Source organism: Physeter macrocephalus, chromosome 18, assembly GCF_002837175.3.
Source record: "Physeter macrocephalus isolate SW-GA chromosome 18, ASM283717v5, whole genome shotgun sequence".
NCBI classification, from domain to species: Eukaryota; Metazoa; Chordata; class Mammalia; order Artiodactyla; family Physeteridae; genus Physeter; species Physeter macrocephalus.
In genome coordinates this window covers 39,011,472-39,028,423 of record NC_041231.1, presented here as the reverse complement: position 1 = coordinate 39,028,423, position 16,952 = coordinate 39,011,472, and the positions used below count along the sequence as shown (strand labels likewise).

Sequence of the window (16,952 nt, the reverse complement as noted above, 5' to 3'; positions counted from 1 at the left end):
TCCTCATTGTGGCTGTCCAGATGGGAATAAAACCATGGAGGGGGCTGCCCAGCACAAGCTGGAATCCTGGGGAGAAGGACCTGTCCTGTGGAAGCTAGCGCCTTGGAGGAGATGCTGCTATTGCTGGAAAATGCCCAGGCCCCCAAAGCAGAGAGAAAGGGAGAAATGACTTAGCAATACCTTGGCTTCTCCGTTGTGTCCTTCAGTGTTTGTTCTCCTTAAGACGAAACTTGTCAAAACCGTTGGAGAGCCTGGGAAATGTGGTTTTCAGGAAAAACACATGGGGTGGAGCTGAAAGCAAACAAGTGACAGTTATCTTAAGGTGTCGCAGGAGCTGGGAGACCAGCTAAAGGGTCAGAGGCCTCGCCTCCAGCTAGCTCTGTGGGCGGCCTGCTGTCAGTTTCCAGGTGGGCATTCACGCAGCACTGCACTTGTTTTGGTGGTCAGTTATGCCTGACTCCATAACTTGAGTTTTTCCCACTCAGCTACAATGGCCTCTCAAGCCAAGGGTAGGCCCTAATTCTAGACTCTTTTACCAATAATATCTACTCACACATAGAAGGCCATTTACATCTCAGTCCTGAGCCAGTATCATATACAACTGCAGAGAAGAGGAAAATAAGGAGGGAGGGTGTCATTTCAGCTTCCTTCATACAAATTGGAGGCCCTTCCTTTTCACCTCGCTCCAAAGTGCTGTTGGCTACAGATAATTATCATTTGTGTACAACTCGGTGGTTGGGACGACACATGCCTATTAACAGCATGTTAATAATTAATAAACATAACTGGCCAGAGTCAAGGACCAAGTTTCATCTTTAAATTTTGCTTTGAACCCTGGGTAGGCACCTTCTCAGGGCTGGGAGATGCCGAGCTCTTCATCTCAGCAGGCTTCTTCTAGGCGGTGATATTGAAAGGACTTGCCACATTTGGGAAACTGGCTCTCTTTATTTCAAAAACCTGATGTCTAGTGCAGGGGGGCGGCTGCTCTGAGCTGGGGAGTCCCTTGCTTGGAAATGTGCCCTGCAGATTTCTGTTTTTCCTGCTCTTTGGCAGAAGTGGTAAAGGAGTGAAGAGTTAGGAGGCGCTTCTTGTGTTTATAAATTTGTGGCTTCTGGAGTCAGGCAGGCTGGGCTGAGAAGCCTGACTCAGAGCTTGCTGTGTGACCTTGAAAAAAACTCTGCTCGGTTTTACCTTTATTTTCCTCATCTGTAAAATGGGGATAGGAATAGACCCAGCACTGGCCACTTAATTTGTGAAGCCCAGTGCAAAATGAAAATGCAGGTCCTGTTCAAAAGTTAAAAAGAATTTTAGGAGAGTGACAGCAGAGTGTTCAACTAAGTGTGGGGCCCTGTACAGCTATGCACATCACATGCCATGAAGCTGACCCTGCTGGATGGGGGCTGAGGATTCAGCATGAGGAAGTGGTGCCCTGCTCCCTTTCAGCAGTGCTGGGTTGGGTGGGAAGTGCCATCTCCGTGACTACAGAGACACTAGGCAACCTCAACTTTTGCCAGGTTGCCTATGGTTTCTAGAAGCAGCTCCCACTCTTGATGCTTTGGTACTACTCCCTGCCCAAATCCTCAGGAATATCTGCTTCTCTTCATTTGACCCTTTCTTCTTTTCCTTGCCCTGGCACCTTTTCTCTCCCCATCCCTTTCACTTATCACTTTTGTTTTAAGACACTCCTGAATAAAGAAGTTGTGGTACATATATACATGGAATATTACTCAGCCATAAAAAGGAATGAAATTGGGTCATTTGTAGAGACGTGGATGGATCTAGAGACTGTCAAACAGAGTGAAGTAAGTCAGAAAGACAAAAACAAATATCGTGTATTAACGCGTATATGTGGAACCTAGAAAAATGGTACAGATGAACTGGTTTGCAGGGCAGAAATAGAGACACAGATGTAGAGAACACGCGTATGGACACCAAGGGGGGAAAGTGGCGGGGAGGGGTTGGTGTGATGAATTGGGAGATTGGGATTGACATATATGCACTAATATGTATAAAATGGATAGCTAATAAGAATCTGTATAAAAAAATAAATAAAATTCAAAAAAAAAAAAAGACACTCCTAAGTCAGTGATCCCACTGCATGCCCAGTGGAATGCTGGTCTGCCACAAGGCTCCGACGTAGGTGTTGTGGTCAAGGTGCAGGATGCCATCCTCCTTTTGGAGACTCACAATACACTTGTGCTACTAGAGGCCTTAGAAGTCCCACAGTAATCAGACCTTTTAAAGTGTGTCTATACCAGCACTCAAACTTATTGACCCAGGAACTCTTTACATCATATTACAACCTCAGGATAGAATCTTGTAGAAGTCACAGCTTACCAAGCACACTTTCAGGCATAATAATATCTTTTTATCCTTTAAGAGGGTGTATTGCACTCCCAATACCTCTAATAGGCAGAGAAATCTCCAACACATGGTGGATTTTTTCCCTTGAAACCTGGTGAGAGAAGTATTTTTGAACCAGGGAAACCTTCCACACACCTGCTTGCTCTGTCTTCACCTGTAAAAGTCCTCTGGGGTCTGGCCAGTCAGGAAGTCTGAGGGGTCGAGTGTAAATTCCAGAAAGCGAGAAATGGAAAGAACAAAAATGTTACAAAATATCCCTGCTTGAGATTTGTTGACAGTTGGCACCATATTCTTTTGAGTGTACATTTATCCCAGAGACAGAAACATTTCCATCCCATCCCTTGCCATTGGGCTTTTAAATAGCCAAACACTTTGAAAAACAGAGATGGTTAATCTCCCGTGAAAATGAAGCTTTAGCTATTTTCCACTTCATCAATATGACCTTTAGTGATATAATTCTCTTCCTGTGTATTATGCCTTCCTTTGCAAGTCAGTATGAAATAAAAAGCTATTTCTTGAACACACAAATACACATTCTCTCTCTCTCTCTTTCCCTTACACACACACAATTTGAAATGACAATTATGGTTAGAGCTTAGAATGGTTCAGAGGTTACTATAACTAAATGAAGTTAATTCTGTTTTGCAATTACCTGCATTTCAGTTTCAGTATTTGCTCAGATGACTTAAAGGCTTTGAAAGGCGCATTCAACTAAACTTCTAAGACCCTTCTAGCTATTGATCTCTGCTGCATTCATTAGATTCCCTAAGAACACAGAGCCAGTTTGCTACAGTAGTTAGCATCTACCTTGTCATGTGACAACTGCAATTATCTTTTTTGGCGATGAAGACAATCTTTGCAGTGATTACCTTTTAAAAATTTTTCTTAGCCAATTAAATAAAATTTGGTGACATTTCAAAGACTGTTAATCACAACCAAATGCTCTAAATGTCAGGATGCATTGAAATTTTAGCTGCTAACTGATGAATCACTGAGCTAATTGTAGTTCATCATCAGGCCCTTGTCATTGTTATTATTATGGAAAACACTTCCATCGCTCTCGCTATTCAATAAAAATAAGTTCTAGACAAATATGAAGAGAAGAGATATTACTCATCAAAGCATTTGAATTTAATTGCATTCTTCAAAATTCTCCAACTGCAGATTGCTGCAGAGAAAACCAGGGACTCAGCCACAGAGGAAAGTAATGGTTTTGAGTAAATAGCTCCGGGCAGCCCCTTCTTCCAGTCTGCAGTATTCAGATATCTTTATTTCCCTCTCTTTCTTGCCTTTTGTTTGGGAGAGTTTTTCCAGGATGTTTTCAAATGAGTTACATGAACAACAGTCCCGGGGTGTCCTGATTTTTATCCCTTCTGCAGCCTCTGTGACCAAATGCATACATCACTTGTATTCAGTGGCACGTCACTGGGTTTAGCCAATGCCGTGAAGGCTGTGTTGTATTGCAGGCTCTTCAAAACATCTCCAGAGCATCCTGTTGTTAAGACAAGGCTGCAAAGCTGTTCTTTCTTATTGCACTATGTTGGTAGAATCTTAGTAGCGTCTCAGAGAGGAAAGGACAAAGTCATTTATTGAGACTATGAAAGTCTAGTTGAGGTGGGTCTTCAAAGTGGAGGAGAGGGAAGAGGCTTCGTTGAGACCGGGTACAAATCCTAAATTATAGTTTAGGATTGGTGGATGCAGCAAGGGGAAGATTTTGAGGTCAGGGTTTCAAAGAGTTTTAGGGTATAAATTGTCCTTTGATGCTTTCTATTGAAGAGTTGATGGGTCTTTCAGGAAGTTCCTGGAATAAGTAATAAACTTATTTGCAGTTTTCATCTTCCTGAGCAAGAGTTTTCTAGAATAGTAAGTTATGTCAATAAAGACAGTAGAATAGGAGTTACATGGAAAGCTTTGTGGTCCGATGGCCTTAGTTCTCAGGTATTTCTACCTACTGATACTGTATCATGGGCCCTGTCTGCTCATTAATTTAAGTGCACCTGTCCAGTCTGAGTTGCAGGAATGGCTGTCAGGGCCAAGACTAAAGTGAGGCACATTCCAAGGGCACAGAACTTAAGGAGCACTCACTCACTCTCAGGGTAGTGGCCTTGGTGACTGCCGTGCCACCCTGGAACACTGGAAAGGATAAAGGGAGGAAGAGCAGGAGAAGGAAATGAACATTTGTGGAGCCATTGGATTGAGGAATGTCATCTCATCATTGGGATGCCATAGGTAGAATGTAGAATGTACCGAATCTGGGAGTAGATTCTGGAGCCAGACTGCCTCGGTTCAAATCTCAGCTATGACAGATATCAGCTGTGTGATCTTGGGCAAGTTAGCTAATCTCTCTGTGCCTCTGTTCCTCACCTGTCAAATGGGGATAATGATAGTACTTATCTCAGAGGGTAGTAAAGATTAAGTAGGTTAATACTTGTAGCCCAGCATATAATGCACATATAACCTGTGTTGTAACAACCATATAAGCATGTTATTGCCATCTTATAAATGGAGAAAAGGATATTCTGAAAAGAGACCTTATCCTAGGCACCAATTTTTGGTGCTGAGATGGGTTTGAGTATTTTCTGCTATACTATGGTATTCCATGCATGTTTTGAGTTGGTTTTGCTTTGTCCTAATACAGCCATGAGGCAATTCATTCCATCCATCCATCCATCCATCCATTCATCCAGTCTTCTTTCAAGTTACTGCAACTTCAGACTCTTCATTAGTATTCTAAGTTCTTGGAGACTGGGCATTACTCTTCAGTGTGAGTGCTTTTTTAGCTCTGGTTCATCAGAAGCCAGCAGCAAATCCAAGGGCTGCCTCCATCCTTCCCCCGTGTCATGGTCAACAGATGGAACGTGCCTGTACCTTGTCACTCCATGCCTTTGTACATGCTCTTTGCTCTCTCTGAAAGGCCCTTAACCACAGATGCTCACCTCCTTCAGGTATTACTCAGATGTCACCCTGTCATTGAGGTCTTCCCCAACTATTTTTTCTAAAGTTGGCCCTCTGCATTTTCTATCCCCTTTCTTGCTTTTTTTTTTTAAACTTAGCATCACCATTATCCAACATACAACATCATTTACTTACTAACTTTGGTATCTCATCAAACAGAATACAAACTACACAAGCGAAGAGATTTTTGTGTTTCATCCTCAGCGCTGTGTGGGCACTTAGGAAATAATTTTAGGGTAAATGAATAAACTTCACAGATTGTAGTGGTGGGAGTTTTCACTACTGAAGGTTAAAGTCGTTTTGTGTGTTCCCCATTGTCATATAATTGTAGGGCTTTTAAAGGACATTGCTTTGAATTGTAGCATTAATAGCATTCATTAAGGGGATTCTTCACCAGATTCAGGGGAAGGACAGGAGTCTCTGATAACCATAGTCTGGTCACCCAAGCTCCCACGCACAAAGGCTGGGCACTTTTGAGATGCTGTGTAAAACTGAAAGTTGAAATTTAGAGTTTTGTACCCCAGTGGGCACAATCTTGGAATATCAGCATGCTATACATACTAACACACATAAACAAATATATAATGTTACATGTTAACAAATATATGTTTAAAACAAACCCTAAAAATGGGGTTCTTACAGTGTAGTCTGAATTGGCATGTTCCTGACTTCATTCTCTATGTGTACAAAACTTCCTTGATTTTATTACATAGCACAGTCTGCATCCATCAGACTCATTCAAACTAGGCTCATTTAGATTTTTAAAGACATGTTACCTGTCACGTATTCTGCTGCCAGTAAATGTGTTTCTAAAAGGTTGTTGTGCCAACTCCTTTGGACTTGTATTCTGAAGTGTTATCCATGCTTGAAGATAAGAGAGGTTAACTGTCCTAGAATCTCACTTCCTGCCTTGTGTGTGTTTTTAGGAAATCTCTTCTGTGGTTCATATTTAGTTCCAGTTTTTCAGAGCAAATACGGAAATCCGTAAGTGGGGAAAGGCTTATCCTATAGGTTCTTTTTGGTGATGCAGAATGAGCTCTCATTTTAAGAGGCTTCCTAAGCCCAAGATCTCATGCTTCTGAAGTCTCATGGTTATACAGAGCCCTCTGATGAGTTTTTCAGTTTGAACTTATTTCTTTCCACAGTTCAACCACACTGGACAAGGAAGCATCTGCAGCCAGGCCATTATGCTCATCACTGATGGGGCAGTGGACACCTATGACACTATCTTTGCAAAATACAATTGGCCAGATCGAAAGGTAAGTTGATGTTGATGGCGTCCATGCAGTGCCATGTGTGGAGAATCTGTATTGCACTGTAACCTCCAGATTGTCCATGGATAAGTATCCCATGTAGACTTAATCTCATGATGACCTGTGGTTTCTCAGACTTGTGTTTTCTGGTTGACCAAAACTGAACACGATGGCTTTTCTTGTTTTCAAAGTGAAACTTCTTGGAAGAGAGAAGAAACCCATGAAGACATGTTCAGTGTGTTCAGTGAAAAGATTCGCTGTGAAGTATGCTTTTGTCCTTAATGGACAGTGCTTCTCTTTGTTTTTGTTTTCCATGGAGCCAGGGCTGCTTGCTGGACCCAGCATCTATAGAATGGTGAAGGCAGCCATGGTGGCCCTGTAGCCATCTCCTTTATGTTTCCATGTTCCTATAGTTCCTTCCTGGGCCCTCATTACCATCCAGAATCTCCTTTCCATCCTCCAGTGCTGTTCCTCGCTCTTGTCAAAGCTTGTTTGTTCTCTATTCAAATTCTTTCTTTGGTTTCCAAGCTAACATTTATTTATCTGATAAACGCATATGTTAGGGTATCAGTGACAGATATCAAGGTTTTTGGTGTCTTTTGAGTGCCTTAACCCAGAGTTCCTCAAGCTGTTAGCCAGTTTGAATTCCCTATGGAGATCTTTTAAATTGTGGATCCTATTGTACACTTAAACAGAATCAAAATCTCTGAGGGTGTGGCCCAGGATTCTGTGTTTTTAATAAGTTCCTCAAGTGGACACCAGTCAGCAGATTCGCAGTTGGTGATCACTATCTCAACTAAATGGTGAAATATGAGCAAGAAAAAGAGGTGCGTCAGACAGGGTGTTTTCCTGGGGGTATCACAAAGGCACTTTCCTATCCTATGTGCCAGTGGCATTACTCTGACTGTCTCTGTTGGGGCATGAGGCTATCTAGACCAAGTCTGTTCTGCTTCTTCAACTCTGTTTGTTTAATTTCTGGGAATTGAACTAACCACACCCATGGCAAAAAGAAACAGAGACAAATGAGAACTGTGCACTCAGCTGTATCCAGAAAGCATGTACACTTGCGGCAGCGTGAGCAGTCATTGCACATTCTTTCAGTCATTCTTGGTCCCCACGTGTCTCTGTTAACACAGGCATCTCACCTCACTAAGCATGATTCCGGTGCTTAAAGATACATATATATTTTGTACAACATGGTCCCCAAATGGATGCCTCCCCTATTGCTCAACCTTAGAGAAAGCCACCATTTCTGAAGCTGGAGGGAAAACTAGCTGTGCTGGGCTTGCTGAGAGTAGGTGGGACTCTGGCATGGCACCTGCCTGAGGGAGATCCAGGAATAAGTTTGGCTGAATGCAGCTCCCACAATAAGCACTGACTTTAGAATCCAACCGTTGAATAAGATGGAAGTTCACTGTTGGACAAGGTGATTTTAAATGACATATTTCAGGTGATGATTTCCAGGGACACGTAGAGGCCAGAGTTAATTCCTGATAAATGTACGTGATGCAGAGTGAGGAGCATGCTGGCTATGCTTGCACCCCCGCAGCACACAGCACAATGCTGGGCACATGGCCACTACCTAATGTACAACGCTGAGGCGTGGCTTAGTGACTGAGGGGCCTGGGTGGGGAGACCACAGCACTAGTAAACATGGGTAGGGCCATGGACGTTTTGTGGTCAAATAAGATGTTCACAGATGCTGTGACATCTCACAGCATGTTGAAGGATATTTCACATTATTTAGGACCATCTTAAATAAAAGAAGGAAGTAAAAGGGGCTTTTAATAAGCAGCTACATTAATACCAAATGTAGTCTCTTGTGAGACTCATGTGCTGAATCATATGAATCCTTCTTGCTTGGTGATACTTGATGGATAGCTGTAGCCCAGGAATATTAGAATTTAAACATCCTATCCTTAGAGGCATAGGATGAAGGCTGCAAAGTCATAACTCTTCAGACAAAACACAAATTTCAACATATCTTTCCAAAGGAACAATATTGACTTTAGGCCAGGTGCTTTCTTGGATTAATTGGAACCAGGGTCCTAGAAATTTCAACATTACATGAAGCAGTTTGATCTACTTATAAAGTATTATCAAGCAGAAGCAGACTTTCTTTCTGTAGCAAGAGGGCCTTTATCAATGATTAGAAATTAATAGCAGGATCCCTCCCATCCTCCATTCTGGAGAGTTCCATGACATTCATATGCATATACATTCTCTTCTTGATGACTTCTCTGTGAAGGTGCAGGTAGTAAATTTACATAAAACCCCAATGTGATTTAGCACTGTGTTAAAGAGAGATGCTGTGTCATGTCTAAGCTGTCATTTTTCTCTATTGTTTTGAATGTTACTTAGTAGAGGGTTGGGTCATGCTGTTGTTGGCTAGCTTCAAGATTACAGAAACAGGAAATGGAGAGAGTAAAATGATCTTAAGGCTGGAACCTGATTCCTGTAAAACAGTGATTCTCAAACTTGAGTGAGGATGAGAATCATCTGGAGGGCTTGTTCCAACACAGATTGCTCACTCCACCTCCAGAGATTCTGATTCAGTAGGGCTGGTGGGGCCTGAGAATGTCCATTTCTAACAAGTTCCCAGGTGATGTGGATGCTACTGGTGGGCGAACTGCACTTGGGAACTACTGCCACAGAAACAGCCCAAGGAATAGGGTTTGGTTACTTGGTGGGCTCTGCCACTTCTGCTTCCCTCTGTTTACCTTTACAAGGGCCTGTTCCCTCAGTCAAATTCAGTGCACAGGCATGTGTTTCTTGGCTCATACTTAGTTTAAAAATTTTTCAGTTACTGATCATGATTTTAAAATCTGGAGATAGAATATAAAATTTTAAAGTTTTACTTTCATAAAGGGGTACACATGGCGCTTTGGAGCCAGCATTCTCATATGGCAAAAAACGGCTGGAGCTGAGGAATGGCTGCTCCCTTAGATGGCAAATGCCTGCTCCTTTTGGCCATGGCCTCCATCATGCTCCATTATTTCCTCTCAGCCCACTTCACTTAAATGCTTTACATACCCATAGGTGTAGGGTTCTGGACCACTGCTCTAGATTAACCCAGCCTCTAGGTATTTGTTCCTTTCTCTTAGGTCTGCCATAAGCTTTCCCTCTTCTTCTCCAGCCAGATGCCATCTTGTCTTTACCTGAGCCCTACACTTTACACTCCCTCAGAGCTGTATAAGAGAAGTGTGTAACTTAATGTCCAGTACTGTAATCACTTCTGGGCCTATTTTTCATCTTCACTGGTTTGGTGAGTTCTTGAGGACAGGTTCTGAATCTCTGACCAGTCCACCACCATGCACTCTTTTGTGTCCCTGCTGAGAAGTACAGCATTGAGTCCTTAGGGTAGTCTCATGATTCCTGTCCACTGGTGTTTACACCCTGTATAAGCTCCTCACCTTGAGTGTAGTTTGCACCTGTGACTTGTTTCTAACCAATAGAATATGGTAAAGGTTAGAGAATCTTGCAGATGTAATCAAGGTCTCAAGTCAGCTGATTTTTAGCTAACTAAAAGAATATTATCAGGAGTGGGCTTTACTTAATTGAAAATCCTTGAAAGAGGGATTGGACACTCCCTGAAGCCAGGAGACTCTCCTTGCCTGTTTGATGAAGTTAGCAGCTGTTTGGAGAATTCCACGTGGCAAGGAACTGGGAGCAGCTTGCCTCCGGCCAACAGCCAGAAAAAAGCCGGGCCCTCCGTGTTATAGCCACAAGGAAATGAATCCTGTGAACGGCCTGAATGAGCTTGGAGGCAGATTCTTCCCCCGTTGAGCCTCCAGTTGAAAGCACAACCCAGTCAACACCTTGATTTCAGCTTTGTGAGACAATGAACAGAAGATTCAGCTAAGCTGTGCCCAGACTTCTGACCCACAGAAACTGTAAGATAACAAACGTGTGCTATTTTAAGCCACTGCATTTGTGGTCACTTTTTATGCAGCAATAGAAAACTATCAATATTAGAAGAAAGAAGGTGAAGGGAGAAAGCAAAGAGAATCATTTCACGGTAGCAATGCTATGAAACATCTCCAAACTTAGTGGTTTAAAATAACAATCTATTATTTCTTGCAATTCTGTGGGTTAACTGGGTGGTTGATTCTGCTCCCTGTGGTGTCCAGTGGGGTCACTGAGGAAGCTGTGTTCATGTGTGAGCTTGGCGGAGCTGCCTTGGTTCTCTTCCCTGAGGGCTCTCTTTCCATGCAGTGTCTAATCCTCCAGGTGACCCTGTGAGTCCTCTCTCTTCAGTACAGTAGCCTGGACTTCCTTACAGTATGGCAGTTGGGTTCCAAGAAAGGAAAGCAGAAGGAAATGGGGAGCAGGCCAGGGGAGCACTTGTGGGTATCATGTTTTAATGCTACCTAATCAGGGCCTTGTGCGAGGCAACTGCTTAATAAAACATAGAATGAGTTGGAAGAAGGAAGCCATTACTGGTGATTTAACTATGAGTCTGTGAAGGCGACATCATGACTGCCTATGCAGTGTGTCCCTTGCCAGCATGTTATTGCTGGGAACAGAAATGAGGAGCTATTTATTCGTTTATTGGATGCCATTTACTTTTGCCTAATATACATTGGTTAGTGGCTTCATGGCAGCTTTACACACTTGGAATAAAATATGAACTCCTCAGTATGAAAGGGACTCATTCCAGGATCTGCTTAAGAAATAAAGCTGCCTACATTTCTACATTTAAATTAGAAAAATGGCTATACCTGCCATTTATATAGTTGCTCTTTCAAGTGAACTAAAAAAAAAAAAAGAGAGAAAGGTCACAGAATTTTTAATCATTACCTCCCCTGATGTGTAAGACAGAGTGGGTAGGTAAGAAAATGATAAGTTAGAGATTTTAAAAAGAGGTTGGCAAACTATGGCCTACTGCCTGCTTTGGGCAGTCCTTGAGCTAGGAATAATTTTTACATTTTTAAATGGGGAAAAAAAAAAAAACTAAAGGAGAAGAATATTTCATGACTTGTGAAAATTATATGACATTAAAATTTTACTGTCTGTAAACAAAGTATTATTGTAACACAGTTATACCCATTTGATTATATGTCGTCTGTTGCTAAATAGTTGAATAGCTGTGACAGAGACCATCTGGCCCACAAAACCTGAAATATTCATTTTCTGGCCCTTTAAGAATGTTTGCCACCCCCTGATCTAAAGGAATCTTTGAAGAAATTTAGACCAACCAGGGTATAGTTGAGAGTCATTGCGATGCCTTTAGAAATTTATGCATTGGCTGAATTCAGCAGAAGATGGTAATGGTGAGTTCTTCCTGCCTTTCCATTGCTTTTGTTCTACTCAAATAAAGAGATGAACCGCATGACGGGAGACTTGATGGCAAATACTTCTCCATGCTGTAGGTGTCTCTCCCCCATATGTGGTGCGACCCTTTCTTTTTCTGTCATGAGTGAGTTGTGTCCCTCTGTGCTCCTGCCAGCTCCTTCAGGGCTGCCCAGGGCTGGGGCACAGTACCTGGTGACCTGGTGGTCCAGAAGGAGAGCCAGCAGCAGGTACCCAGCCTGGGACTGCACCCCATGCCTGGAATGTCAGATCTTCATAAATGTGAGATGTAACTGCCCCTGGAACCCCGTTTTGGTGGTGACACGGCATGTAGCAGAGTGTCACAGCTTTTGGTTTGCTGGAGCAAGAGGGAACACCCTGGAGAGAATCAGATTCCCTTTTTTTGCCAAGACCCAGGAAACCAGAGACTCCCTGAATCCAAATGAAATGGAATTCCTGGAATCCCTGTCACTGTGAGGTCAGAATCCACCCACTCATGGCTTCCTACCTCTTATTTTGCTCTGCGTTATTCTTCAGGGAGAGAGATTTGACTGCAGCTGTCGCATAACAGACCATGTCTTAACTCACTTCTGCTGTAGGTAAACTGTGAAATCCTGCCTGGGTATGCAGTGTGGGTAATGACCCTTCTGTACCTGTTAGATGCCACTGTGTCTGTGCTTCATGTGGGTCTGTGATAAGAAACACAGGTTGGATTAGAATGCTCAGTTTACTTCGCCTCCCCAAGTCTCCATCAATAAGAGAAAGTTTTAAACCAATTTCCTGTCCTTAAATATATAAAACAAAACTAATTCTTACTGAATGCTGACTGTCAGGCACCATTCTGAATGTTTCTTTTGTTTTTATTCTCACAGACACCCTATAAGGCAGGTACTATTATTATCCCTTTTTCACAATTGAGGGAAACTGAGGCAGCAAGAAGCTACATAATTGACTGAGGGTTCCATAACAGTGTTTTGTGGAGTCAGAATGACAACCCAGCAGTTGAATGCTCAGGCTGTGCCCTTAACCAGGATGCACGCTTCTTAAGGGCAGAAACAAAACAAAATGGCCCTAGGTCAGAGAAAGAGCTGTCCATACTGAGAATGCTGTCATCAGGACAATGAGTTTGTTTCCTTGGCCTTCCCACCTCCAAGTGCAGGAGAATCTGCAGAGTGTCAGAGATTTGGGGATCTCAGAACCCACTGGGGCTGCATGCAGAGAGTAAGAGGAAAGCCAGTTGTGCAGCCTTAGGACGAGGCTGTCTGGGTGCACCTAAACGATTTTCCTCTTCTAAAAGCACAGGGCAATCTCAAAGGTGAATGCTATTTCAGTTGAGTGTTGTCTGTTTTATTATCTGTTACCTCCCAAACAAAAGTGGAGGTGGTAGCTGTGAGGCCCCTCAAGAGACAACCAGGACTCAGGGGCCTTGGAAGACACCTGGTGGGGCTGCAAGGAGGGGTGGACACAAGCAGCTCTTGGTATGGGGGTAAAGGGAAGCCCTTGATCATAGAATGGTTTGGGGACCTGGCTTTGGAGCACTTTCGGGAACTGTTGGAAATCTGTGTCCTTTGAACTGGTATCACATGGATCTCTAAGAAGGGGCTGTCTTGGGAGTTTTGCCCCAGGCCTTCCTGGGGCAATTTGGAAGCTAAAGCCTCAATCCCACCGTATCCTAGTGGCCTCAGAGGGACTGAAAGACTTAGCTCTGCCTCGGTAGCTCTGGGGTGATTTTGGAAAGCCCAGGAATCCCTCTCTCCTCATCTTTCCGGGGACAGGTGCCACTCTGGAGAGCAAAATTCCTGAGCTGAGTGAGGAGTGAGGGCTTATCTTTTTAAGAGTGCAACCTTTAAATAATCTTAAGTGATTTGGAAGGAATTTTTTGTTCTTTCTTTTTTCCTAAACTACATTATTCCCTTTGACGTTCAAATGATTTTACAAAGCTTTTTTTTTAGCCTTCCTTTGAGCCGGTTGAGAGGAGAGGGATTTTTCCCAAGACCACAGGCAACTGGGAAAGGAGTTAAGTGCCACTGCTCATAGAGGAGGGATCTCGACATTCTCGTCCCACCCACCTGCACTCTGGCTCTGTCATCCTCATCCCATAGAACCAGATTAAGATGGGGGCTGAGGGTGGCAGAGGCCTTTGGAAGGGGATATAACGGGGAGTAGCCAAATGGGGGCGCAGTAATTCATTCATTCGACAGATTTTTATTGAAGGCCCTCTGTGTCCCAGGCCACTGTACCAGAGCCAAGGCGTATGGGGCTGACATGGCAGCTCCGAGGAGATCTCACAGAGCAGATAACATCACAGATAACAAGTGAGAAGACCAATAATTAGAAACTATGATAAATCTTCTAAAGGAGACAAGCAAGGGCCAGAGACAGAGTAATGGGGTGGCCAGGGGAGCCCTCTCCAAGCAGAGAGCATGTGGGGAAAGGAGCTGAGCATGGAAGGGTGAATGGAACAGTATTTTCAAAGGCCCTGAGGAGCAGAAGTTGGGTGTGTGTGAGGAGCTGGGTACGGAGCCGCTGGCTGAGCCTGGTGGGCGGGGGGCAGTGACATGGGTGGTGGGGTACTGGTAGGACAGGCAGGGCCAGGTCCTCTGGCCTTTGATGGGCACCGAAGGAGTTGGGATTGTGCTACAAGGCTAGTGGGGAGCCATGGCAGGCTCTTGAGCAGAGGCGAGGCACGAGCGGGTTGTCGTCAGAAGCTTCCTCTGGCTGATGTACAGGAGTCAGTCGACGAGGCATGGCCCTGGGCTGGGCGTGTGGTTTGGGTACTGGCTCTCCTCATCGTAAATAATTTCAGTAGAGGGTGGTCTTGGTAGTAGACTTTTTAAAACATCCTATGAAAGTTCCCAGATGTGCCTATTTCTTACTGCTGTTTTACTTCAGGGCTCAGTCTGGTGGTTACATTTCTCTGTTCCCTCCTTCCCTCCCTCCCTCCCTCTCCCTCCCTAACTGAAGTCACCCTTGGTCTGAAAGTTTTGGGTGAGTTTGTGTTGTTGCTGTATTTTCTCAAGGGTGATCAGTCCTACAGCTGTCTTAGGAAAATAGCAGGAACATTCATTTCTCGTGGTCAGTCAGTGGTATGACAGGAAAAGACATTTCCAGTCACCGTGGTAAGAGCTCACACAGGCCCTCCTCACCGCTGAAGGGAGAGTCGAAACGGTTCGCTACCTCCCAGTTTATTTTTAATTACTTCTGCTGCTATTAGACATCTTGTGACTCCAGCAAGAAGAACATGACGAGACAAGTTAGGAACGAAGCCTAGTGATGCATGCCTGCTGCCAGCCATCGAAAAAGCTCTTCTTGTCAGGGTCTCAGAACATCTGCGTGGGCACCTGCCCCGCTGCCACCGGTGCTGTTCCTCTTGGTGGGCTCAGCGTGGGGGCCTTGGCCTCCACGCAGGCTCCGCTGTCTTCCAAAGGCAGGCGGGAGACAGTGCACATTCCCAAGTAACCGCCACATCCTCCTGGAAATGGCTGTCCCTCCCTGCTCCCCGTGCTGGGTGCAGAGTCACACACTTCACTTGCTTTTCTCATTTAATTCTTAGTTCTGCCCTATGGGTAGAAACTCTTTATTACCACTCTCATGTCATAGCTGAGGGAACTCAGGCTCAGAGGGATTAAGCCACTAGCCCAGGAGCCCACCACTCTGAAGCTGCGGGGTCTTTGATCGTCGTCCACATCAGACTGTTCACACCTGTGCCCCAAAACTGAGGGGTGCGTGGTTGGGGGGGCTTGCTAAAAATGTTTCCTAGGTTCCATTCTCTGCAGGCCTAGCCCTAGAATTGGCATTTTGATAGGTGGCTCATAGACCCCCCCTCTGCTCAGGGAAGCTGGGGCCACTGAGAAATGCCAGTCGTCTGGGTTATGTGCCCCGTGGATAGGGCAGGGTCCAATCAGGAACATAAATCCACTAGTTATTTTTAGCAAAGAGTGTTTAATATTAAGAATCATTAAGCAGAAAGGGCACACAGTCTAGGATATCATGGCAGTAGCAACTGCGGGAAAAAGCTGCCACCCCTGTGGCTGGTGGGGGAGGGCAGAAGAGGGGAGGGGAAGAGAAGGTCATTATTAAAACTTAGAAGCTGGGAGGAGAGGACTCAAAGGGCTAGGACCCAGACCTCTGAAGAGGACACACCGGCTCGAAGGTGCCGGGGTCTCTGAACCCAGAGGAGGGTCCTGTGTGGCCAGGATCCAGACTCTTGAGGAGGGGGTTCTGGGGTCTCTGAGGGGGATGCAATGAAATGGATTCTCTGAGTGTTGGGAACACTGCAAACTGGATTCATTCACTGCTGTTGGAATGAACTGCCCCTGCCGGGGTGAAGAGGCCTCACTGGAGTGATGGTACTGGGGCCAGGAAGCCAAGAGGGAGCACTCAGAGGGAGCAAGTCCCTTCTCCTTCCTTCATCCTTGCGGCCTCCCCAACACTGACCCTTTTGGCAGAGCCTCACTGGAAACAGCTGCCAAAGCGGAAATGTGGTTTGCAGAGCTCCAGCCCCAGTCTCACAGAGCACAGAGAATTTGGTGGTCAGACACGTTAGCTTATTAACCGGCACACCCAGCAATAAGTGGAAGCTTGATGAATAAGTTCAACATCATTTGCAGGCTATTGACATGTCAAGTTCTTATTTTCTGCATTTTTGTTTCTCTTAGACTATTGAATAGGGCCCTTGGGGAGTAGGCAGGGGTAGGGAAGCAGTGCTGCCTAAAGGAAAGAGGGAGGTATCTGGATGCTGACAAATCTGTTTCCCCCCCATCTGTGTAAAATGGAGGTAATTTCATGTGTCAATTCCTTGTAGTGTTGTTCAGAATTAAGGATGATGTGCTACTAAGCTCAGTGCTGGGCACAGAGTGGGAAGACTGCATGATGCTATATCATCATTGTCACCATGATTGACAACCATTCACATTGTTAAAATCCCTCTGTTACAGCCAAAATGTAGTTGTACTGGATGAATTCAAGATGGTATAGCAATAATTTTTCAGATGTGGAAAATAGAAAGTATTCTTTTATCCTTGAATATGGATCACTCCTATGTGGTGTCTTGGTTGACTTATAAGAAGATTAAACTATTCAGCTGCA

At 44.4% G+C, this 16,952-nt stretch overlaps 1 protein-coding gene across 1 annotated transcript in view; it reads left to right on the top strand.

The window, feature by feature from the left end:
• CACNA2D3 (calcium voltage-gated channel auxiliary subunit alpha2delta 3) overlaps positions 1-16,952 on the top strand; it is a 798,772-nt gene that overhangs the window by 414,991 nt on the left and 366,829 nt on the right. The window contains exon 13 of the mRNA XM_055079897.1: positions 6,465-6,578. Coding sequence (XP_054935872.1) covers positions 6,465-6,578 — 114 coding nt within the window. The remainder of the gene's footprint in view (positions 1-6,464; positions 6,579-16,952) is intronic.